This window comes from Chelonia mydas, chromosome 10 (genome assembly GCF_015237465.2).
Source record: "Chelonia mydas isolate rCheMyd1 chromosome 10, rCheMyd1.pri.v2, whole genome shotgun sequence".
Classification (NCBI taxonomy): Eukaryota; Metazoa; Chordata; order Testudines; family Cheloniidae; genus Chelonia; species Chelonia mydas.
In genome coordinates, this window is record NC_051250.2 from 58,099,186 (window position 1) to 58,125,973 (window position 26,788).

Here is a 26,788-nt window from a genome sequence, read left to right on the forward strand (position 1 = left end):
CATGGGTTTTTTAGCCAAGAAAGCTTATGCCCAAATAAATCTGTTAGTCTTTAAGGTGCCACCAGATTCCTCGTTGTTTTTGAGCTGGACAACTGTACTTAAGCACAGTTAAACTCTGTTACGGTTAAAGCAGGTTCCAGCTCTGGTAGAAATCTCGACTAAATGGTTTTTGAACTACATGACCTGGTCAATTTGGCCACAACCAAGTTTAAAGTATGCTGAGTGCAGATGTTAAACTCAGCAGAGACACCTGATGGAGCTCAGGAGTCAAAATTCTAAACTCAGCCCCAATTCCACAAGTTGTTCTATGTGAATATAGTCTCTATAGAGTTGCACTGACATCAGTGGAGACCTGTGCACAGACAGGGGTTGGCCTGGACAGAGCAGCTTGGGGCCTTAAACTGCCCTTTGGTGAAGAGGTATTACAGCAGATATGATATATCCTGCAAAGATCACCCACTCTTCGGAGATTCCTGTTGCATCTGGGAACTCATACCCAGTGAGGCAAAATTCAGTTATTACTATTATATTTATAGTTATTGACACTCTTGGCAGCCATCTTCTATCTGGACCAAATGAACCCAAAAACCCCACCACCATTACTGACTTGATAAAAGTATTAAAAAGTAACAACAGAGTGAGCTAAGGACTGATTTTCATCCTTAACTCAGTTTCCTGGCTTTTATCAATCCACGCTGTGCCCTTTCCATTATATTACAGACCAGTAAACAGAAAACACACTAACTGGCCATATAATATTTGATGACTTTTAGTTATTAAAACATTTCCTTGAATAAAGACCACAGTAAGTGTAATGGACAGCCCTGCAAAATAGAAACTAAGGACATTCAGAGAGCAGGAAATGAAGCCAACTGGAGTTTTAAAATAAACCTGGCTCAAAAATTAAGCAAATGTTAAAATAAAACCATGTCTGGCTACACTAATTACATAAAAAGGAGTTAAATTACTCATTTCCTAGCTTCTTCTGCCAAGATCATCTTCTTCTAGGGAAATTTAATTTATTATTATTATTAAAGAGCTAAAACGTCTTGTATTCAGATTTTGCAGAAGATGAGGTTTCATTTACTGCTAAATCCAGATGAACATAATTCTTTGGGTAGAGAAATACATTCCAAATCATAAAAACCTCACCAATGTTGATTTCTTCCATTAACATATGCATTTTGTTGGCTGATAAAAGCTTATTATTTTCTTAATATAAGTTTTATGGAAGGTTCCTCCAAAAACATAACAGAGATATGCCACTACATGCATACGACAAAGTGGGTATTCACCCACGAAAGCTTATGCTTCAACACGTCTGTTAGTCTATAAGGTGCCAAAGGACTCTTTGCCACTTTTACAGATCCAGACGACCATGGCTACCCCTCTGATAAAAGAGAGATTTATTTACTAAACAAGCAAACAAAGGCCCATCTCTTAATGGCCCACACATCATATAAAACTCTCTCTCTCTCTCTCTCTCTCTCATTAGAATTCTTCCTCCCGTTTGCTTGTGTAGATACCATTTAAAAAGAAAAGAATGATAAAATAAATAAAGCTTTCCAAATGAACAGATTGTGGAGTACTGCCTCTATGGCCTTCCTATGTATATGTATGGACCATATACATTTTGGTCACTACTGTACTAAAAAAAACAGCCAGTTGGTATACCGTTAAGCCTAGATGCCAACCTCTGCTATGCACTTTCTTGTTTCCTGCCCCAAAATTACATCTGCTGCTTTATTCTTTGGGTTGGTTTTTTTTTTGTTTGTTTTAGATGGATGGATAGCAACTCTCAATCAAAAATAAAAATCCAGTACAGTATTACAGACCCAGTCTACAATCACCACACAACCATGTTTAAACAATTTAAGCCGATTTCCTGAGGAGCTGGTTTATAATATAGTTTGGCCAGCAATTTTCCATTGGTACATATTTTGTTAAAACTTTATAAAGCTAATCCTAGCCTAGTCTAGAACACAACTTTTTAAAAAAGCATCTCAATACACTTTGGCATCATCTACACTTGACTGACTATGCCCAGTTTAGTGGGAAATTCAATATGTTTCTAACCTATATATTGGGCCAAAGTTTGCTGTTGTTTACACTAGATTTATACTCATGACCAAAAGCAGCACATGAAATATTTTGCTCAAGCTCTTTTGTTCGAACCCTCTGTCTCTCTTTTAATCCCGCATTTTGTTTTCCAACTGGTTAATTTGTTACCCCTCCACCCTTTTGAAAGATACCTCCACAAGGGAGCAGGGAATTATTTTCCTGCTCTACAACAGCCGTCATATCCTATATACTCTGATGCACCCTAAAATGCTTTATGATGGCGTATGGCATTTCAAAGGATGTGCTGATTGTTTGAGCGTCTTTGAGGTGGGCAGATGTCGCCATGGCTCAACACAAATCACGGATCAGCCACAACTCATACACATACCAAAACAGGAGGATATACTAACCACGTAAACAAATTCAGAGTGAAGAGAAAGATCAGAAGGTTTCACACCCCAGACAGAAAAATCTCCTTTGCTAAAACAGTATTGTCGCTGCAGTTTCAGAGAAACACATCATTTCAACTAAAAGGGCTACAGTTTTCCACCTTAAATACACAACTTCAGTCTCTATGTACTGGAATACCATAAAATTCTCCCTTTTACAGCATTCCCTAAATGCATGGGCAACATAAAGAAGAGAGCATTCTAACTGCAAAGATTTTATACATAACCCGCTTCATTACTTAAAGCCTGTTGTGAAATGATGGGAATGCCTGAAGTTGCATATGCTGCTGAACCGCCCCCCCATCCCAAAAAAACAAAAAAAACAAAAACCAAACGTTTACAGGAAAGTACCAGCCTCTTTTGAGGTTTACTGCACTGGCTCTAAAATTAATATAAATGGAATCTGACCTCTGAAGGAGAACACATGGAACTAATTCTGTTTTATAGAATACAAACCCTTAAGCAATTGGGGTACCTAATTATTTTGATGATAGGTGAAATTTCACCTTGATCACCCAGTACCCAGCTGTGAATCTGTTTTATAACAGAAAATTTCATAGCATGTAACTGGTCTTTAAAATTATGGTGTAAACATGCAAACACATGGCACACCAAAATAAGCATTTTAAAAAAAAATTTTTGTTTAAGCTTGGGGTGGGGGGAGGGTGAAGGAAGCAAAAAGTTATGAGCAGATTTAATTTGCTATGTAGTGTAATGCTTTCAACAAATATTTTTGATCTACAAAAGAATTAATGCCATTTTTCTCAGAATGGTTCACATGTTAAAAAGAAACTAAAAAAGATAGACTGAATTATTTCACTCTTCTTAAGGATTAATCTAAAACTGGTTTCCTCTTGATTGTTACTTACACTACAGCTGTGCTCAAAACCCGTTTTCATTTGGAAAAAAAAAAAGAAGTTAAATTTTGAGTCTGTACACACTATGGTTCCACATTCCAACAGCTTCCTTCCAGTCTTCTGCCAGCATCTGCTATTGAAGACTAGTTCCAATTTACAATAAACAGCTTTTCCAGACCAGAACACTTGAAATTCTGTCCTCCTTGACTGCTTTTCCCACTCAATCTCCCTATTCACCATTTCAAGGAGAAAACTGTTCTGCCAATTATTACACATCTGGAAAAAATGCATGTATAAGCTCAAATGCTCTCAGCAGAAAGTCTCAGCTTTCTGCATATGGTCACAGCAGGATTTTATGGGCCACTGACCAGGCCAAAGTCTAAGTTTTTCTCCTCTTTCCCTCCACGCCCTACCACCCAGATCCCCTCTAATTGGAAACCAGTAGCAGGTGCAGCAGTCTCCCATTTCTTTTTCTACCATCAATGCACCTCTAGTATTCTTGATAAATTTCACAGAAAGTGTACATTGCACAAATTCCAGTCAAGCTGTAACTTTTTAGGCTCTACTATGATTTAAAGAGATTAGAAGGCAACCGTTACAGACAAAACATTTATTAATGTGTTTTTAAAAAATATTACCATTGAAGCTTGTCGATTGGTTGTGACAAGGCTAGATGCTCCATAATTTGAGTTTAGGCTTCCAATTGGCCCATTATGGGATGGCCCCAATAAACTATGTATGTCTCCATGGCCACCTGACAGGCTTGTTGAAGGCCCCACAGCATGGTTTCGTAGCACATGGATGGCATCATCAAGTCTGTCCAAGCGATCCTCCATTCGAGACTGCTGTTGAGAGTTAAGAGGAGCACTAAAGGTCATTTATTATATACATCTGCTTAATTCATTATATTGTAATGGTTTCTACTTTGGGAGATATGCAAGACAGCAAATGAAATGCAAAATGAAAAAGGAAGGCTTCAGAAGCACCTAGTAGCACTATAAATAAACTGGAAAAAGACTAAGATATCTAGAGATGTGAAATGAATGCCATCTCAGAAACAAAGAGACGGTTGCTTCTTAAAACAAAGCTTACTATAAGGTCAATAATGCTATTTAGTTTCTACTACACAGCCTGAACAGAAAAAAAACCCAGAATGAGTACCAAAACTAAAAAGCCTTGTAGCGCATGAGAAAAAATATAAAATCAGTATCACCATTTGGGCAACAATTCCTAATGAGAATTCAGAAAGGTAGTGACTTTTTTGAGGGTATATGGTTACAGAAGCCAGATATGGCTTTAGCCCAAGGCTTTATGTGATTGTTTTCCAAATCCAACTCTACACAAATTCCAAAATTTTGTTATAAACTTCGGAAATTAAATGTATGAACATATGTTGGAATATTTTCCTAGTAAATGCACAAATTCTGTACACTGCCACAAAATAGTTCTCTATGTCTATCTTTATTGTTTCTCTAGAGAAATAAGCAAAGATGATTCTGGTCTTGCAGTGCTCTAGAAACTAAAATGGCAAAGTGTTGGAGGCAAAAGACTGGACACACACTGTGCTAATTTTAGATTTTAATAGAAATATGTAAGTAGAATTAACTGAAACACAAAAAGGCACCATCTGAAGAGAAATAGTACCTCACAGACATCCTTTAAGAAGGACATTGCATCTTGCAAATGCTCGTGAAGTTGCTGCTCAACTCGATTTTTCTGGCAAAGTCAAGACAGAACAGGAAGCAAAGCACAGGTTACGATTAATTCAAAAAAGAGGTGAGGAAACAGCTGATGTGCATGTCAGCATAAAATGTTAGTCAAGTTAATGCAACAGAGATCTGATTATATTAAGGTATGAAAAGGCTAAATGCTCAACACTGCAGTTATAATGTTAGCATTCTAAGATGCACATATTGTTTACATATAATTGCAAAATGTGTGAAGAAAAAGAAATTGATTTCTTTTATATTTATTTCTGTTAGTCACAGAAAAAAGGAATTATATATTTTTGGAAACTAGAATTATTAACAACTAACCAAAGCCTTGCTCAATATTCTATCAGTTCTTTTTCCCCTTCCCGACACTGTACCAGCAAAGGAAAGACAGCAACTAAAACACTCCAGAGATTTTTCACACCTATTACATACAAATTCCTCCCATCCCCCCAATACTGTAGTTTCTTTCCTGTGTTTTCTTCTGTATAGAAAGTCTGTCCTTTTCAGCACAATATAGTAATTAATGTTCCCCAATAACAATAAGTTCATAATACTTAAACGTAAAAATGTCCAATTGTAATACGTTAGTCATAGTATAATGAGAAAAGACCCATAGGATTACCACATAAGAAGAAAAAAAGTATATATAAATGCAAAGATATTAAATCTTTTACTTTATCTTTACAAAGTGAGCTTTAGATAAGAATTAGCTATGGGTTTGTGAAAAGGTACTGGAATCTCCTAACAGTGTTTTAGCACCAGCTGTCCTTAGGATAGAAGCCTGATGACCAAGGAACAGATGGTGAAAGACACACCCTACATGTCTTATATTGTTCAATTGAACCAGACCATTTGTTAGCAAAGAATTCATTTGTAATGATATCCTACTGTTTTCATTAATGATATGCAGGATTTATACAAAAATGAACCTTCAACTGTTAGCTAGAAAGTAATATGTAGCTTCAAACAATTCTTACCAAAGAGTGGAGAGAGTTTTCATAGTTTGGAGATGAGGGAGCTTGTCCTCCAGTCCTAGACCACTGACTGGCCCCTGCCAAAATTGTACAGGTTAACACACACATTTATGAACCAAACATACACATTTTAACATCGTGAAATTATAACATAATTTGTATGAAGACAGGGTAGTTTAAGGGTTGGCAAAGGAGATCAAGTTTCTTCGTAACTGACAATTTTCAGATACTGGCACCTGCAATTTTAATGTTTCTTGTTGATGAAAAGATCCCAGGTACTGTTACTTATTATATACAAGTTATATTTTCTGATTTTCAAAAAAGCCAGTGAACTAATGCAGTTAATTATACTTGTGAAGCTCCTGTCTCTTCCCAGTATCATGATAAAAATGTTATTGAATTTTGTTTTATATTAGTGATGTGCAATTATGCCCTTGAGGCAGTTAAGAGTATATACTAGTTTATTTATAACTAAAAATCAGCTGGGCATGGAACTGAAGATAAAAATTGTTTTGTATGTCATTTCTCCATGACATCTCTCATTAAGTTGCAAGCGTTACTTTGCTTCGTTTTATTCTAAATTAATTTTTTCCATCTACTCCAACTGAAATCTTTCTGTACACATTACGCATGTCACATTTAGGAAGCTAAAGATATATATATATAAGATAAATATGATCTGGCTGTTATCTCAGATGTATTTAAGGTAAATTAGAACACGTTTCATTTCAGCTGAAGAAAAACAATTCTTTATCTATGAAGCAAAGTAGCAATTATATTCAAATTACCCGTATATTTATTACAAGTTTAAAATACAAACATTCTAATCTGCCATATAGAATATTCACAACCATGTACAATTTAGGAATAAATAGCTATGAACTGCAATAACTGAAAAAGAACTTTCTAAACACAAAGCCTGACGTAGTACATGTATTTTTCTCATCAGCTAATAATGCATCTTTTATAAAGGCTACATGTATTTCTATGTCCATTAAAGACAGCTTCCTTTTAGCCATACAAATGTAATAATAAAGCAATTACATTAATAAATTATGGACATACAATCCAAAACAACTCATTAAAGGAAGAGCCTGGGGCTCGTTCCTTTAACAACAGCCAGAGCTCTGTTCCTGGAAAACCGGGAAGAAGTTTAATAATGTTATAGTTCCTTTGTTCAGTGATCCACAAACAGTTACCCTTTAAAACAAGAGTTTCATTTAAGAAAAGGACTGCATACTGCAGAACTGCAAAAACATCTCAGATATCTCCTTTCAAAATTTAAGTTAAAAAGAAGATCTCTGATTTCATACAAGCACCTATCTGCCATGACTGTACTAGGATTTTCTCTCAAAATAATTATCAGAGTACCAGAGTGTAACCACGAATTTTCACCTCGTACAGCTATTCTTGGTCTTGCATCTATAATCTCCTCAGCATTACCTGTCATATCCTACTTTTGAGGATAATACTCAGTTAAATCTTACAAAAATGTTGTCTAAATATCTTTCAGAAATTTTAGGCTCAGCTCGAGGATCATACCAACCCAATGCCAAAAAGCCATTTTAGGAGACAGCAACTTCTTATGGAAACCATTAATTGCAGCTTTAACAAGTGCCAGTTACTGATAGGAGGGAATGAGTACACCACTCCCTAAAGTAGTATTCTAAATATTAGTCAGAAAGGAATAAATAAAAGCAGAATGTAAACTGAAAACCTCAGAAAAGAAAGCAGCCTACTTACCTAATCAGAACATGAATCTTCTAAACTTGCACATATTCATCTAGCATTCAATGTGCTACTTCATTTTGGACAACAGAGGTGTTGTTCACTATAATTATGCCCAGAGCAAAACTATTTGGCTGGGACCCCTCACAAAAATATCTGAGTGCAACCTGCAGTTAATCACACTTCTGGTAATAATGGGGGACTTTTCAATATTACTGGTGTATTTTGTTTCCATGGCCATGCAGGTTGCCAGATGGCACTAATTTCCTGCTTGCCTCTCCCCACTCCCTCTTACAGAAGTTTGTTCATGAAAAAGCATTCTGGAACCACTAGCCCTGCAATTAATAACTGCAGCTTTTGGTGCAGCACCCACATAGCAGTAGGAAAAAACAAATAAGCCAAAGAAGTGAAGATTTCCAAGGATCATATATAACAATCTCAATGCTGTTGTTTTCACCTTCCCAGCCCATCCTTCCCCAACTCCTTACCTTTCGAACATATGTTAGAGCCAGCAATGGGCTTCCCCCCGCCCTCAAAGTTCACTGAGTGAATGCCTCCAATCCCATAGGAATGGATTCTCAAAATGCCAGGGCTCCAATCATGCAAATGTGTACATGTGTAACTTTACACACATGTTATAGGTCCATTGATGCCATGTTGAAAAGTCATGCATTTGTGCAAGTTTTTGCAGACTGGGATTCAATTTAGGCAAGGGAAGGTGAGACAGAGGAGTTACCACTGCTCATGATTTTACTGTTAGTTCACAATATTTGGTGTTTTTCTTAAAGCTCCAGCTCTTGGAGTCTTCTTGTTATGGCAGCTCTTTTTTTAAAGAAATGAGCATCTCTAGTCCTGTTCCTGTTGCAAAGAAAAGCTTGGGAATGTGAACCTAAAGACTCAAAAGTCAGAAGGCAAATAAAAAACATTTTAAAAAGATCTGTCGAGTTTTAAGGCAATCTCATTATTTCTGAATGCTTGATCCCTGGTCCCTAATTAGCAATGAAAGAATGAATGAGTTATCAGTTACCCAAGCCTAGAATAACTAGACTAATAAATAAACAAGGCCTTTTAATTATATAAAAGGGAAGAGAGGTGAACTCTAAGAATACCATTAAATGTGTCAGCAGCCATTTTAGATTTGGCAAAAAACATCACTATTCACCCTATTTCACTGAAACTATTTTTTGATTGGGGTTTCTTTCCACCAACGATTATAACAAATATGAAGTGTTTTAATACACTATTCAGAAAACGCTATTTTTTATTTTAGAATACTTCGTGTGTTTACTTTTTAATACTTTTATCAAGTCAGTAATGGTAGTGGTTTTTGGAGTTTTTTGATCCAGATAAAAGATGGCTGCCAAAAGTGTCAATAACGATAAATATAATAACAACAACAACAACTCCTCTGAATTTTGCCTCACAGGGTATGAGTGGCATAGCTGGGAATAGAACCCAGCATTCCTAACTCACAACTGAGGGTAATTAACCATTGGAACAACTTATCAAGGGTTGTGATGGATTCTCTATCACAGGCAAATTTAAAATCAAGATTGGAGGTGTTTCTTAAAGAGATGCTGGTCTCTCCCCTGAAGAGGATCCCAGTGCTATTTGGTGGAACCTACTAGGGGGTTACCAATTAGAGCCTAGAAATAAGGCTGGAATCAGGTTGGGAATACTGGGGGGCTCGCCAATCACGGCAGAATCTAGGAGACAAGGGCAGTGGTGCTGGGGCAGAGTCAGAAGTGCAGGGACTCAAGTCTCCATTCCCCAAAATTGAAAGTTAGTTCCACCAATGAAAGTCATTCAAGGAAGTCTACAGTGCTCACAAAGATTAAGTGGTGTGGAATCCTTAATCAGCAACCCCAATTTGGATCTTTTTCACAGTAACTGCTTTAAAATGTTTTACTTACTCTCCTCTATCCACAAATCACCCCTCTTTCAAGTTTTGCCTTGTTGTTAAAAGATAAAAAAAAATATATACTGCATAAACTTATAGGCTCTGACCTGCCATCTCAGCAGAACAAGGATACACAAGACATTTTTCTTCAACTGTAACCACTGAATCAAAGAAATGCATTAATCCCTTCATTACACAGTTCAACATGCATTTTTCAGTTATTACAGAAAAAACGCCTAAAGCAGCTGTTCAGGTATGCCATGTCAGCCAGGAGACGTTCATTCATCAACTGAACGCATGGAAAACTAGCACAGCATCCACTAAATATGGCCAAAAGACTGGATGAGGTGAGTTTCTTTGTTTATTTGACATTTTTTTAAATGCAAAGACATTTACTGATTTACTTCTCTAAATTACAAGACACTTGGAGTCAAGGACACTCGACAACTTCCACTACCAACAAATTTAAAAAAAGAAAAAGCCCTTGTTGAAAACTGGTCAGCAAGGGAAAGGAAAATCAATGAGGAGTTTGTGTGAATACATCCGATAACAGCGAGTGGGAAAATAGGCTGATGTAAAAAATGTCAATAATTTAGCAAAATTGTACTACAGGAATGAACAGGGTTAAAGTTACATCATCCTGCCCATAATTCCAGTTCTTTGTTAAACAACAAATTTAAGTCAATGGGGCTTTCACAATCCTCTCTATGTACAGAACAGCTGTTCAACTTTTACTAGACAGCTGAGGCCACAGTGTCTGTGAAAGCTGCAATACTCACTAATAGCTCTAAGCAGCTGCTCATAGTTCATCTCCACACTGGAATGCTTCTTACCAAATTCACATGACTAACACAAAGTGTGGGGGACAGAAATGGCTGCAATACAGAGTACGTATTTTGAAAACAGCAAGTATGGTCCTCACATTATGAAAATGTTGATGAGAAATATGAATGAAAACCTGTCCCACCCAAAAACTGAATGACTTCACAGGCTACTGTATTTTCACCACAGGGAACGCACAACTTGTTTTTGAAAGCTACTCCCCTATTATCTTGTATGCTGTTCTGAAAAAAAGATCACCGAGTGCTGTTTCTCTCAAATGGTAGAGAAAAACATTTAACAGAGTACAGACTTTTTAATATGTCAAGTTTTACTATTCTGTATTTACAAATAAGATTACTATTATGTGAGATCTTCAAATTCCTAGCAAATGAGAATTTTTTTAAATAATTGGCCAAAGACAGCATAAAATAATTATGCAAAAATGATATTGGACTTATTATAACTTTAATAGCAATAAGTGTTTGTATTACAAACAAGGAAAGAAATACATCAAGGTATTCCCCTCAAATCTGTTAAATCTAGGCTTGGGAGGATTAGATTTTTAGTAGTCAACATTTGTAAATATCAAGTTCATTATCCTCATGCACCCAGAGATGATATTCAAAATTTGCAGACAGGCAAAGAAAGAAAAATGTTGCTTGAGAACCTATAAGAATTTGATCTAAGGATATTTATTTTGTATATTTTGACACGATGTTGACAATTCATGTTTTAACAGCTATAAAGTTTTAACTTTTTGAATTTCAGTGTCTACTGTAATTAAATCATTATTGTCTGAATCCCTACTCTAACTCCCCCTGTAATTTCCCATAACCATGAAAATTTAAATTGATAAAATAAAAAAATGCTTCAACCCCAGAATTTCATGTAAGTTTAAAAATTTAAACAGATAAACATATTTTAAAAGGCTAAAAAATAAACATGATATATATCCATCAAAATTGTAAAAAACTAAAAATCAAATTCTGCCAAAACTAGTTAAATCAGACAAATTAGACAAACAAAAGGGTTTGGAATGAGGTTTTTTTTGGCTAAAATTTAAACAAGCAAATACATTAATGAAAACCATTTTTAATCAAGGTACAATACAAGTACATTCTACAAACGATAGACTGAAAGTTTACTGTAACAGCCATATTGCCATTAGATATGCATGGAAACTACCACAGATTTCATTGTGAAGTCAAACTAACAAGGAAGTTTTCAAAATAGCAAATAAAATACTGACAAGTTGTAGATCCTACCTGTGAGAGGTGATGGTGATCCAACTGGTGTTGATGGATTTGATGGAAAACTACTGCTGGTATGGTCAGGAGAATAAATCTAACAACAAAAGGATGCACATATCTATCAATACATGTGACAGCTAATAAAAAAAAATAAAAATCTGTTGATTTGGACTCATTTTTATACTTTCAGTTGCCACCACTAATGTTAATTTGATGAAAAGATTGGCTCATTCATCATAGCTCTGTTTTATTACTTAGAAGGTTTTAAAAATGGCCACAGAGTCCATAGATCTTTCATTTTCAAGTACTTGTCAAAACAAGCAGTGCCGAATATGCTTTTTACAAACTACAAGAACTTTAGGATTAAATTCAAGAAGAACTGTGGAAGTCAAGTTAACAAGTCTACAGATAATTAATGAGAATAACATATAAAAACAACTTCAGGAAAATTTGGAGGAATAACTGACTCTCCTTTACATGGACAAAAGACCCTATAAAACTTGACAAATTATGGTTAATTTTTAAAAAATTTAATCCTTAATAAGAGAGAATACTGTGAAAAAGACTGATCTCTAATTACTGGTGTCACCTGACCCAAAAAAAAAAGTAGTCATCTGAAATTGTGCTATTATTACTAACTATTATTTTGCACATAAAGATTCTCCTTGGTTGATTTCTAGACAAATAGCTTCCAAAATATATACATAATACAAAGTTTTGAACTTTTAAAGCTATTACTAACTTGGCAACAATATCCTTCTATGATTTATATAATAATAAGTTGAGTGACTTTGGATAAAACAGCAAATTAAATCTTTAAGTTTCCAATTAAAATCTAAAATTGTAAGCGCCTTGAAAATCTGTTCTGAGAAGGAACTGGATAGGTATAGGTACTGGTCATGGGATATGGAACATTTTTCTTCTAGGTCATAAGTTCAAATCTCTCTCACTCTAGGGCTAGAAGAGACAAAAACATTTTAACCTTCAGATGGCTGTTTGGCAGTCTGAAACTCCATTCACCCACTAGTTCTGACTTTGCACAAACACAATCTGACATTTCAGTGGTAAAATGATGATAAGCCGGAAGCTGGTGGATTAGTATAATATTTCATGAGCTGTCAAAGGCAGGACTTTATGGGCTGCATATACTTTCTTGGTCTTTCATACTTATATAAGTTAAACAACAAAAAATACCAAAACCACACTCCAAAAAACCCCACACATCACATTTTGCACGTGAGATAGAAAATATATGTAAAAAACCAGAATTATTCCACAGACCAATGACTTAAATGAAAGAACTTCAAATCAGTATAAAATTACTATTAAGACTTGATTACACTGTGTTGCTAAATTTGCTATGGAAACTTTAAACATTCCAAAGAAAAGGGTGGTATACACAATAAATTCTATGTCTGAACAAAACATGTCATGCCAAAAGAAAATTTGATCTTATCGCACATTAAGTGGTGGGGGCTGTTGTCTGGTTTGTTGGAAAAGGTGTGCGTTCCTTTAAGGGCTAGAGAGCCAGAGAGGGACTTGCTGCAACAGCATCAGACCAGGTCAGTGTGTGGACGCTGACCATCCCTGACACAAGTGACTAGAAGAGGAGGAACTATTTAGGTCCATGCTGGTGCATGAAAAGCCCTTTTTTACCTGGACCAGGTGGAGCAGCACCCATCCTCTCACCCATGGAAGTAGTTAAATACCAGGGTTTGTCATGATCTGCTGTGTGAATTATGCTAGTCGCTCCTCTCTTGCGGGGCTGGGAAGGACTTTTTCCTTCAGCATCAGATTGGCCAAGGCAATGTGAGGGCTTTTTGCCTTCCCCAAAGCAGGTTGGAGGCTGAACTGGGGTGAATATGAAACGGAGGTTAGGCTGTGATGTCACAACTCATTATGAAGGCGTGGGGAGGATGCCCAGAGCAAGTACTCCATAGGGAAGGGATATAATGATCAGATGAAATGGATTGGTAAAGGGTTTAAAGTAGGTATTAAAAGAGTGGAAACGGGGAGGGAGGGTTGGAGCTTCTATGACTGGTATGGCAGGATTGAACATCTGACTTTATAGCTCCCCTTAACCCTAATTCGGGGGGGGGGGCACAGGATGACGAAGTCCCAGCAGTGGGTTGGCTAGGGACCAGGATGGGCAAAGGGGGAGGGCTGACAGTAGCCTCATCCCACTGGGTATACATAAACGATTATGGAATTACCTGCACTGCACACTTTTATCTGCCGGGTACCCCCAGACATTTAGGAATAAAGTTGCAGCCTAATTAAACCACATCCAGGACTTGTGAAGACCCACTCAATTGACAGCAGAGCGCTCTCCAGTCACCCCAGTACTCCAGCTCCCCGGGAAGATTAAGGTAAGTCGACTGGAGAGCGTCTCCCATCAACACGGAGCAGTGAAGACATCGGAGTAAGTCGACCTAAACTACATAGCATAACTAGTAGCGTAACTTAGGTCGACTTACCCGGTAGTGAAGAAAAGCTCCCAGTGTCTCCTGGCCTTCTTCCTGCATAGCCAGATCATCCATTTTTTTCAGCTATCTACACAGCAATCTTTTTTAAAAATCATGTAAAAAACCCCAAACAAACCTGTTAAAAGCCACAGGTTAAATACAAAATCAGAACACATTCTGCATGCAACCCATGGCTGCTGTATTGTTAAATGACCAATGATGAACAACTCTGATGCCTTCTGCCAGGCTTAAACGGTAACATGACTCATTTTACTGCAACAAATGAAACTCCTCCTCCTATCAGTCATGGTCCATTCCAATCAGCAGGGTGCCAATATGCCAGTATCTAATGAAAAGGGCCTTAGACAAAAGCTGCACAATTGAGAGCCCGCAGCGCCAAACCTTGGAGCTCTTAGTCCAATTTTTTAAACACTACTGTGTACATTTCAGTTAAGCTTTGTTATGCTAATGTTATTGAGTCTAAAGCAACAAAGAAACTTAATTCATGAATTACTTTTAAAAGTCAACTTCCCTGCATTTTCTTTTCTTTTGTTAGGGGACCACTGGCCATTTAACTACCCAGATCACACAAAGGCCTTTACCCTAGTATTGAGGTAGGAATCAAAACATAAGTTATCACAAAGAGGTCTGATATAATCAACAAAGTTAAACAGCTCTCCTGTTTGATCTCCTCTAAATTAAAGACCAAGTGTTTTGATTTGGCATTAGGCACTGAAATAAACCAGATGTTTCTCCCTCCATATAACCCTCCATGGGCACAATCTTAAAGGGTTATTGTTTGGCAAATGTTCAGGGAAACACATTAGAAATGGCACAAATACCCAGATTTTCTTTTCTTTCTATCTACACTAGTTCATTATCCAAACTAATGCATAATCCACAGGGCTTTCGGAACTTTGTGTAAATACTTTCATGTACAATTCTCTTTCTTGCCTACCCTGAGATTAAGACCACAATTATCCAGGCTTAAACCTAAAATAAAAGAACCTTTGCAAATGTATTATCTGGCCTTACATGTTTAATCACACAGTATTCTGTATGGTCTTTAATACCTAAACTGAGGAACAAATGTTGTAGCCTCTGATGTTTCACACATGAAAGGCCTTTGTAAGATGTACAGCAACAGAATCTTAGAACTAGAAATTCCTCCTAATAATACTAGTAGTGGTGTTTAACATCTAAAAAGACAGATAGTGGCTTTAAAAATTCAAGACAATTTAAGCATTTTAAAAAAAATCTTTGCAAAACAGATACAATTTCACAAAGTTTATTAGCCACTGAAATTTAAATGCACCATTTTCACTCCAAACATTATTATTCCCTTCCTCAAAAAGTAATGTTGCTGTATTACTTTCTGAACAGTTGTGAAAAGTGGGCTGTGTGTGTGTATTTGGGGTAAAGGGAGCAGATGGATGAAGCAAGGGATTTGAAGTGTGCAGACTATGGCATGCACTGATAGAGCAGATGGAATGCATCACCATCAGCTATGACAGAAATGATTTATGGAATGACCTGGCTGCTCCTGCCAAGCAACAACATAGGATGACAGAACTAAGTTACTATGACAACCAAAGCCCACCCACCAGTTAGATTAAACATTCCTGCCCTGACTTCCACTCACAGTAAATTTGGAATTTTCTCCAAACATGAGCCTGGTTTTCCAAGCTAGTCACAGTAAGAGAAAAATACCTGTGGATCTGTTCAACAGGAAAGAGATGAGAGTAACTGAAAATCTCACAAGATCACATGGGTCTGGGCTAGTCCATAAGGCCAAGATTTTAGCAAAAAATTTGGCCAGGCTGTGGACCATATATGCTCTAGGAGAGCTGTAGAATAATGAACACCACAATGCTTGTAAACACTGCTATGTCCAAGAAGCTTTTCCTTCAGATTCAGCAGAGCCAAAAATGGCCCAAATTCTTTACTAGATGGGCAGTTCATGCAGCCAAACACAGGACTGCCCTCTGCACTCCTGGAATTGTTAACTAGGTACCTGATCCGAAAAAGCAACAGGGACAGTATTTTTCTCTCCAAAGCCAGGCAGATTTAGAGAAATCTGCTACCTGATATGGACATCAGTGAAGTCCATCTGACATATCAGAGCTGGTCATCCTTTAACATATGACCATCAGAGGAAGCAAGACTAACAGCATCTGCATGAGTGTGCATATTTGCGTGCAGTGCGCTGAGATGGGAAAAATAGAAAGCAGCCCAGAGATGGTCTTTTGCAGCTGCAAAGGAGTCATTTTTATCTCTTGAATCAGGATTAGGCTTCCAGAGTGCTAAACAACAGAAGTCGGCAGAGCTTTCCCAGCCACCACCCATAGATCTGGAATTTCTGCTATACAGAGTATTAAGTCAGACACTGAATATAAACAATGTTTTCAAAATGTGTTCTGTCCTGGGAACTGTGCTATTAAAAATAATGGCTCCTTTAATACTATTAACACACACTGTTTTACTGCATTTTAAAATTATTATTATTATTATTATCTACAAAAGTTTAAATAATTTTTAATAGTTTAGGGACTTGCAATGTTTCAATTTATTACTTCATTTTATTTCATTATTTGCAATGGCATCTTCCAGTGACTGAAACTAACTTAATAAATGGCTTGCACTGATATTGCCTTTCAGACATGCAATACAAATTCCCTTTTTAAAATGCTCCATAAATTGAAGTTGGATAGCTTATAACAGTGCACACATCACTTGACATTTTATTTATTAAGTCTCAAAGGTTGTTTTTCCCACAGTACCTTCAAATCCCAATGTTATATGGCCACTGAGCATGCACTTTAAACCTTGTGCCTAATTTTGCCCTCAGATAAATTTCATTGACTTAAATCATAGAATTATAGAATAACAGGGTTGGAAGGGACCTCAGGAGGTCATCTAGTCCAACCCCCTGCTCAAAGCAGGACCAATCCCCAATTTTTGCCCCAGATCCCTAATGGCCCCCTCAAGGATTGAACTCACAATCCTGGGTTTAGCAGGCCAATGCGGAGTTTTATGTACATATTACGGAAAAGAATTTGCTTTATGATTAAGCTAAACACCCAGTGTTTGTAAATTTTGCTTTGTACACACAACTTCCCAATCCGTGCTCATTTGTGATATCTTGATCTTCCGCAGGATAGGCAAATGCCTAGCAAAAATCTGATTGGAACCTCCCAAAAATAAAAGCAATAATTTCCATTTGCCTTGACATGGACATAATGTACACAAACGTACCATGGAGTGTTACATTAACACTTCAGGTTACTGTGTTTTGGACATATTTAACTGCTAACTGTAGGTATTCATAAGTAACAAAAAGATAACTATGAATAAGGGAAACCATGATCAACATTTTAAACAAGATGTGGTTTAAATTAATCTGAAGACTGTGTCAATAATCATTACTTACAGATGCCAATGCCTTTCCAAGTGCATCACCCGTCTGTGAGCTTCCAGTCCCATTTCCTCTGTTTCCTGTAATGGGAAAATAAACACAATGCTTATTTTAAGGCCAAAGAACTAAGTTTCTTTTATTAATCTAAATTTTAGCAAATGCAGCTGAACACACTGTTCACATTGTTTTAATGGGACACTGTCAGGAAGTCATGATTAACCTCATGTCAATAGAACATGTTTTCATTATATCAAAACAATGTGAGTGAACACAGTCTTGTGTTTAGATTTTGGTAATCTCATTTCCCTGCACCATTTGCAGCCCAAATACAACAGCATTGTTCCAGCACGAGGATGAGAAAGTGAAGCTAGTTAGGGACAAGAGTGAAACAGATTTGCCTAGTTTCATTATCCAGGCTGAATGAAATGCAAAAGGAAAACAGACTGTGAAAAATATTTTTTAATTAATTTTAATAATATAAAGTAACACTAAAGGGTTGCAAATTTAACTGCTTATGGCAAGCTCATGGGACTCTCAGCAGCTCTTTGCATTCCTCTATTCCCTCCCACAGGCTCCCTGTGTGTCACCCTCCCAAACCCTCTATTTCAAGGACTCCCTGCCACCCCACCCTGCATGCTATGGACTCTGTCTCCCCATCACCACCTGTGCCACATGCCAAAGGCTCTGTGTGCCTCCTCATTCCAAAGGCCATCATCAAGTTGAACATAAGGCTTCAAAAGCTCAACCAATTAGAAACACAGGTAAGGAATTTTTTTGTTTCAAAATATGAATTTTATCCTGAATATGTCCCTTTAAGAATACAGACAAATTCTGTGGACATCAAATTCTGCCAGCAAATATTGCACTTTCATACAAAGGTGTGCAAAATGTTCACCATGAAATCCAAATCATTCATCGATCACCTGATTTTATGTTTTATCTCTCACTGGATTCACAGAAAGCTTTATGAACTGGACTCATTTAAGGATCCAGGTTTATTATATGCCCCCAAATCAGGGCAAATATAACCAACCAGACTAAGGGCATGGCTACACTTGCAGATATAGAGTGCTTTGAGTTAAACCCGCCTTTGTAAAGTGCAGTAGGGAAAGCACTGCAGTCTGTCCACACTGACAGCTGACAGCGCACTGGCGTGGCCACATTTGCGGCACTTGCAGCAGCATTGGGAGAGGTGCATTATGGGCAGCTATCCCAGCATGCAAGTGGCTGCAACATGCTTTTCAAATGGGGAGGGGAGTGCGACAGGGAGTGTGTTGTATGTATGTGGGGGGAGAGAGAGTGGGTTTTTGGGGGGCTGAGAGCATGTCAGCATGCTGTCTTGTAAGTTCAGACTCCTCCCTCGCCCCCCTGCCTCTCTCTCTCACACACAGCATTCCACACTAATGGTTGCTTTGTCTCGGAGCAGATAAGCAGCCGGCTGTCAGAAATGGAGCTTTCAAAAGGCATTTCCGCATTCCTACAGCTGATTCCAAACAATGACAAGAGTGGGTACTTGACTTAAGGGGATTATGGGGCATTTTCGGAGGCTGATCACAGCTCGTTCACACTGGCACCGTGGCACTCCAGCGGGGGTGCAGCAAATGTTATTCCACTCGCCAAGGCGGAGTACCAGCAGTGCTGTAGCCACGGAGTCAGAGCACTCTACGTGCCTTGCCAGTGTGGACGGGTAGTGAGCCAGTGTGCCCGGGGGTCCTTTATTGCGCTGTAACTTGCAAGTGTAGCCAAGTCCTAAGTTTCCCTTACACCAAGACTGAAAGTAAAGCTGAGTGTGACCCCATACCAAATTAAAAAGGTAGTCATGCAATCTTGAGAATGGAAACCACTGAATTTCCATGGCTGTATTAATAAGTGATTTTATGAGATACATCATCATTATTCACAATTTCTATGAAAAGAGAAAAAAATGAGTTCACATTTGTACTCCTGGATACGTGGTGAAGGGATTAAAGAGAGTTAATAACCTGCCACTGACCTTCTTCCTTTGGCACTGGCCAGTGATCTGAGGCCAAATATGAGGGGAGGGGGCACATAATAGACCATGAAAGATTTTGTAGCAGATCCACTCTAAAGACAAAATGCCTTGAGCCACCACAATGCTCCATTAATACAGCGATGGCATCTATATCACAAAACAGGAGCTTTCTACATGCTGTTTATGCACTGATTTCACAAAGCCTGGGGGACCACTGGCCATTTATTAAATGGGTGCAATTCCTTAGTATGGGCACAGTTTAAGTGTGTCTGAAATCAGTTCAGTTTAAGTCTATTACAAACCAACTTAAGCTAAACCGATTTAATACAATCAAACCAGTTTGAGGGTCCACACTGGGGGGGATGGGGTGGTTGCACTGATTTAACTAAATTGGTTTAAAAAATATCCTCCCTTTAGTTAACCGGGCAAAAATTTGTGTGGAGACCAGGCCTACCTCTTAGTATCTTACAGAACTAAAAAACAACAGAAAAGGAACCTTTATTGGTTAAATAACTTCAAATTGCACCTTAAGAATTCTTATTTAATCCTAAGAGAATCTTACCCAGTATATTATCTGATCCATTGATAGGTGGAGTATGTGAGGCAGCGACATAAGGTGAACTACTGGTACTGCCGCGATGGAAGCTAGACATTGGAGGAAGACTGGCATTTATATCTGTAGGCGAGACTGAATGTGGGGGATAGCTCTAGAAAGAAGCAAAACAAATAAGAGCCAATTAAGCAGAATTTTTAAATATATTTATATATCTTGTTAAGATACCATTATCTAAGAAAGGGACTAGCTGTCCCTCAGCCAAACAACCCATTCCATTACAAAAAATCATTTTAAAATTATACACAAACAAGATACAACAAAATCAATATGCCACGATTATGAATTCTGACAATCTAATTTTGAATTGACACTACTAGAAGATAGACAGGAAATGAAACAGATCAGTCTCCAGAAATATATTTACCTATGCAATTGCATTAGCCTATATAACTTACCAAGCGGTCATGTGTGTGTAGACTGCCATAACTGCTGGACTGTGACATGTGAGAAGAGGAGCTTCCCAGCATTCCACCATAACCAGGCTGGCTCATCCCATTGGATGAATTCCAAAGATCAGAAGAGTTGTGGGTTCCATCTATTTTTTTTTAACAAAAGAAAAGAAAGAGATCTCTCTAATACATGAAGTATACTGAGTTCTCCTTTACTTTACATTATTTTAAAAATACATAATTCAACAACTCAATTAGCCTAATATCAGTCCTGAAATAGGGAATAGCTAATACGGTGTCTCCCATTCTCTTGCCACCACACTGTGTTGCTATATTTAAAAAAATGAGGCTTTAAAGCTGAAATACAATCCAACCACAGCTGAGAAAATAACAAGTACTCTACTAATTACAAAGACCTTCAGTAAGGCCAGATTTATATCAAGAGGGATGATAAAAATTCCAGACTTCAAAAAAACTTGATGCTTGGCTAAGTAATGCTCACCATAAATATACAGTGGAAAAGATTTCTCAATCCCTAATAGGCAATTTATATTTGCTAAAACATTCTAACACTATAAAATAAAAAAGGTTCCATAATAGCAGACTTAAATAACTGATAATTACTACATTATATAAACCTCAAACCAAAGTGTATCAGCACTGTTTTCCCTCAGCAATAAAGACTGCAATGACATTGTACACTTCAGTACTCAAAGATGATGATGTTTACAGTATATTTCAAAATCTCATCTAACCCCTAGTTATGTGACATGAAGTTGAGGAAACGTGGTCTCAATCTCATGAATTCTGGTCCCTGTTTTTGTGCATTTCAAAGTCATCTGTATTTTTGGCATGGTGGAGACATAAGCATTCACTGAAAACCCCGATTGTTAACAGATATTGTACAGCCAAACACCAGAATGACCAAGAAGCCCTCACCTCATTTTCCGCTATCATTCTGGTGTGTTGTTCTGAAGCCCCTACAAATCAAAGAATGGGGCATTCTGTCCATCTGGCCTGCTGGATAATCCCCTTAAATTACAGTCAGCAATTAATGTCACAAAGAAACCTTTAAATCAAAGGATAGCTCCCTTCAGCTAACAGTTTGTAAAAGTATACAAAATTCAATGCTACGACCCAGCACAATACCTTAGCTTCCCTGGAAATGTATTTATTACATTATTCAATGCAACACTGGGTTAAGCCTCACATTTCCACCTAAAGGACAAATTACGAACATTACTGTATTTAGAGTTACTTTACTCACCTTGCATAAAGAAAGTGCTAGCAAACATACTGCTTGGTGGTTTAGGAGATGGGTAACTTGGAGATTCTCTATTGAAATCATCAGAACTTGGGGATGGTGCATATACCTAAAAATTGGAAAGCAACAAAAAGCAACAATGTAATATTTCGCTGTCACGCATAAGGAACAGCATGCTAGTACAGGGACCTAAATTAAAGGGAACAGTGCAGCAAATCCCAATATTTAATTCATTTGTTGACATTATTTTGTTTTTAGCAAGTTGCCAAAGTACTGCTGTGATCTGAACACCACACTTTCTGGTGTGCCAATTCAACCAGGTGGCCTGATAAAAGCCTCCGTGTTGATTCTGCTTACAAAGCACATATCTCACACAGAAACAAAATAGTGGTCCCAAAATAAGTTTCGATTTTAAAATAACTCTATTCTTATTTAAATATTTAACAAGTTAGAATCCCAGCAACTCAGGTAAAACATTCATGAAACTGTTGGGAGTTTAGTGTCATTGCACTGCATAATCCAATCAGAAACCTGTCTGCTTTTTTAGAGTGGGGGGGGGGGGGGGGGGGGGGGAGGGGGGAGAATAGGGGGAAGGAGGAGAAGTAATGCAAGTCTATATCCTGCTGAGTGATCTTAAAATGTCAACATTAAATAACCTTTTAAGTCTGGCACAGCTTTTAAAAATCTTGTTTTGATTTGGCAGTGGAGTACCAATTTCTTCTGGTAAGCCCTTGCTTCAGATAAACTCACCATGAACATTTTCCACTGGTAAATAACCAACTTTCTCATCAATTTGAAAAATATACAGGGGACCAAACAAACATAACAATCAACTGATTCTAATTACAGCAAGTATAAATCAGCAGTGAAATAAATCAGAGTATTCAGGTATGTTATATATATACAAAATCAATATAGACAATTCATCAATGACTCATAGTATAATGCAGGTTGTGCCAAGGGAGGCAATATCTTTATAACGATAATTTTCCTAAATATTCCAATATGAACGATTTATATTGTTGTTATTAATAGCAGTGGTATTGTAGTATCTAGGAGGCTCCAGTCGTGGACCAGGAACGGAAGCATAGTGCAAAAACAAAATAAAAAATGTCCTCTTAAAATTATTTTTAGTTTATGAAAAACTGTAGTGCAGATACATTAATGTAGTAAATGGCTACTGAGTACACAAAAATGTAATACTTGAGCTAAAACATTTTTGCCATGTAATATGTTAAAATAAAAAAGGTTATTTTTTAAAAAATACTCAATTTTCTTCTCTTTCCCCCAAAATAAACTTATTGATTTATAGGTTTCAAATGTATTAATTTTAGAAGTCTAAACTTAATAAGTGCATAAGAGATATGCCAAAATTGTAAGGTGCATATTTATGCATATTTTTGTGTGTGCATGCATACACTTATGCACACATACATACAGTTAGGTCACTCCCCTACCACTGTAACAGGTTGGGTACCACTCAAGAGAAGAAAGAGGGAGACTAAAAAAGGGTTTATGACTACCACCAAGGTCTAGGAAACCTCTATTCTAATATGCAAGGGTGAATGTTCTGATATGGGAATTTGGGAAGTTAAGTGGGTCACATCTTGTATTTATTTGCATACAAATACCCAGAATGCTTTTCCAGACTGCTGTTGTCAGATCAAATGGTTCGGCATGTGTTTAGATAGAGTCGTGTGCAATGTGACTGATCACCGCTCCTTTACACAAATCTGACACTGATAACTCCAATGAAATCAGCTGAGCTATACCAGTGTATAAAACACTGCTAAGGATGTAGAGAAGCCACCCTAGACATCTTTTCTATCAAGAACTGGGTCTTGAAGCATGGGAGGGAGGGATACAGTGGAAACATTTCACAACTTTTAGCATCCCTCTGTTTTTTGCATTTAGATTTTGCAATCAAACTCAAGAGGACATTTTTGTTTGTATGTTTTTGTTATTTTGGAAACAAAGTTAGTTATTCCAAGGAGAGCTTTTGTTCAAATTGATACCTTTTTTATTTTTTTTTATTTTTGGTTACTTCCAAATGTTGAATTCCTGGAAATAAAGAAATTTTTACAATGGAAAGTGCTGACCAAATCTGAGCTACAGCTTGACAACATGTTATAAACTGTGTTAAGAGTATGCATGTATTTATGGTAGATAATAAATATATATACATATATAGTCACACACTTCATACATACTCAAACAAAAGTGACAAGACTGTCAAATTTTAAATGCTCACAATCATAAAGCTACAAACATATTAGACAGAACTGGGTGTAATTTACAAGTTGTCTGTTGTGCAAAATAATGCAGCATATGCTATAGCTGATGGATAATCTATCACTGTCACAGGACAGCAGAGGAAACAAAGCTCAATGACATGCAGCACTGACATGGAGATGTGCACTGATTAATGTGAAAAAATCCACCATGACATATTATACATCTTTTCAACTTTGCCAGAGTAATGCTATCAACAAGAGTTGCAATGTGGGCTACAGACTGAAATTTCAATCACTTCTAATAATTTTGACAGTTTTATAAAACTGTCTAAACAAGCAAGCACCTCAGAAGGGAAATTAAGATGAAAAAGTTCAGCTCCAACAAATGCATCATTTATGGTTACACATGTACAGGACATTAGCACAATAAAAATGTTCTGAAATATTCCAATGTCAAAGAGGCCCTTTCAAATAGCTACATGAAAGTTCTAGCACAGGCACATAAGTTTATTCAGTTTCTATTTGTTTTTGGAATCCTAACTATAGCTTGCAAAAACATAGCTGCAATGTTATGAAGCTGCACTTGTGCCAGTCTAGATTTTTCAGATCAAAGGGCTCTGGCGGCAAAACACAACTGATGTGGTCTCAAAGACTTCATTAACTCCAGATGTGGGGAAATAGTCAGCCAATTCCACAAAAAGAGCAAGTCTCTTTTAGTTACAATCAGACCTACCCACAAATTAAAACCAGGCGTCTTATGTCATCTGATCACCTGCAGACGAATGCCAGTGTTGTTTTTTTTTCTGGTTAATGACCTAATCATAAGTTTTACTCTGTGTTATTACAAACAGAATTTAAAAGCAAAGGGGGAAAAAAAGATTATTGAGATTAGACTACATCTACAAGAAGCAATATGCAAACTTTTAATTAAAAGTTGACAATAAAGGAAACATATTTAAATACCCTTTCAAGTTAGGAAAAGATGCATTCGATCATGTAGCTCAAACCTTTTAAACATATTTAATGCTTAGGGCCCTTATCCAGCATGTGGCTCTTGGTCCACAGCAGCTCTGCAAGCCTCTCATCACACGGTGATGGAATTTGCTCCCTGGTTAGAAGGTGTTCTCTTTTGCAGCAACTGCGTAATGAGGTTTTAAGTATGACGTGGCTGCCCAATATTGTCTCTTTGGGCTATCATTTGATGGGAATGACATCTGGGAGGAACCAAAATAGTTCTTCCCTGGCTGACATTTTCAGGGAGCCAGGGAATAGTGCTAAAAGAACATCCAGCCCAAAAAATCTCCTTGGCAGACAACTCGGTCAAGCAGGTAGAAGAAAATCCATCCTGCTAAAGGTTTCCCCAAATTCCCTTAAGTACATGGCAACCTGAAGTGATTGAATCGGAGGCAGGAGCACGAGGGAACTTCAGAGAAAGCACCCATATGAAACTAATGAGGGGTGAGAAAGCTCTTCCAAAACACCCATTCCAGATTCAATTTTTAAATGGTCCATATAGTAGAGGTCTTGTCTCTCTCAAAGCTGTATGCAGACTCTACACTTCAATCCTAGGGTTGTAATAATTCCTGCAGGCTGTGTGGCCTCAGCAGGAAGGAAGCAGGACAAGGGAGTTTTAGAGCACAGGTCAAGAGCTCCACTTCCCGCTCCTTCCTCCACCCTGAGCTGTTCCACATTTCTCCAGTATGAATGGCTGAGTGATTCTGGGTTTTTTTTAAGCTCTCTTCAGTTTGCCGATGTCTTCCCTCAATAGGTTGTACTGCTGCAGAGCCACCCTGCTTGGCCTTTCAGAGCTTGGGCAGCTCAGACCAGCATGGACCGTTCCTACTGAGTCAGGTTTAAGCAGCATATCTGCTTTCAAATGTGCAGTTATTCTTAACATATTAAATTGATACTATTATAAAAGATCATTTTAAAAGTGTAATAAATCTATAAAGTATCAGGAGATTATATGCCATGTCCTTCTATTTACTAATTTAAAAATTTCCAAACATAAAGGCATTACTTTATCTTAAAAGGTCTGAATTACTGATTTTGCTTTGTTACTAAAATTAAATCTTCACTCTATAAACTTCAATTAAAGCACCAAAAATATCTCATTTGCATACTTTTCAACAAATTTCCTTCCTGGTTTGGTATTCTTATATTTTCATGATCCATACTAAATGTAGATGTAAACAGATGAAACATGCCAGTGAAGCAAAATATCAAAACCTATTTTAAAGATGCCTCCACTAAATCAGGATCAAATCTCCCAACATGCATGCTGTATGTGAAATTATAAATTATATTATTCTTTAAACCCTGCTATTCAGAAAGTTTCAGAGGTCATGAAAACTGACATTTATCAAGGCATTACATACAAATTTCTGTCCTAGGGCAGTAAAAATGGATACCCACATCTACACCTTATAAACTCCACTAACTGGCCTATTCAAATCTGAGGTGGAGAGAGGGTAGAGGGAAATGAAAAAGTGGGAGCAGAAGTAAATACACAACATATTTGAAGATTCCTTTGGAAATAATTTCCTAAACAAGTTTCCTCCACTTCCTAAAAAAAGATCAGACCACATTTTTGACGAATGATATGTACAATTTAGTCTACAAAAATTCCAGTGTTTTTATTAAAGGAATTAAAAGG

At 37.3% G+C, this 26,788-nt stretch overlaps 1 protein-coding gene across 16 annotated transcripts in view; it reads right to left on the minus strand.

Moving 5' to 3' along the window:
• Positions 1-26,788, minus strand: part of TCF12 (transcription factor 12) — a 283,318-nt gene that overhangs the window by 17,618 nt on the left and 238,912 nt on the right. For 8 of the 16 annotated variants that reach the window (XM_043524143.1, XM_037910575.2, XM_043524142.1 and 5 more), the window contains 8 exons: positions 21,902-22,007; positions 20,641-20,780; positions 20,192-20,336; positions 17,652-17,716; positions 11,772-11,850; positions 6,060-6,133; positions 5,012-5,083; positions 4,006-4,212 (listed from right to left, as the gene is read on the minus strand). In XM_043524143.1, coding sequence (XP_043380078.1) covers positions 4,006-4,212; positions 5,012-5,083; positions 6,060-6,133; positions 11,772-11,850; positions 17,652-17,716; positions 20,192-20,336; positions 20,641-20,780; positions 21,902-22,007 — 888 coding nt within the window. The remainder of the gene's footprint in view (positions 1-4,005; positions 4,213-5,011; positions 5,084-6,059; positions 6,134-11,771; positions 11,851-17,651; positions 17,717-20,191; positions 20,337-20,640; positions 20,781-21,901; positions 22,008-26,788) is intronic. The other 8 variants (XM_043524145.1, XM_043524150.1, XM_043524147.1 and 5 more) reach the window with 1 other exon arrangement.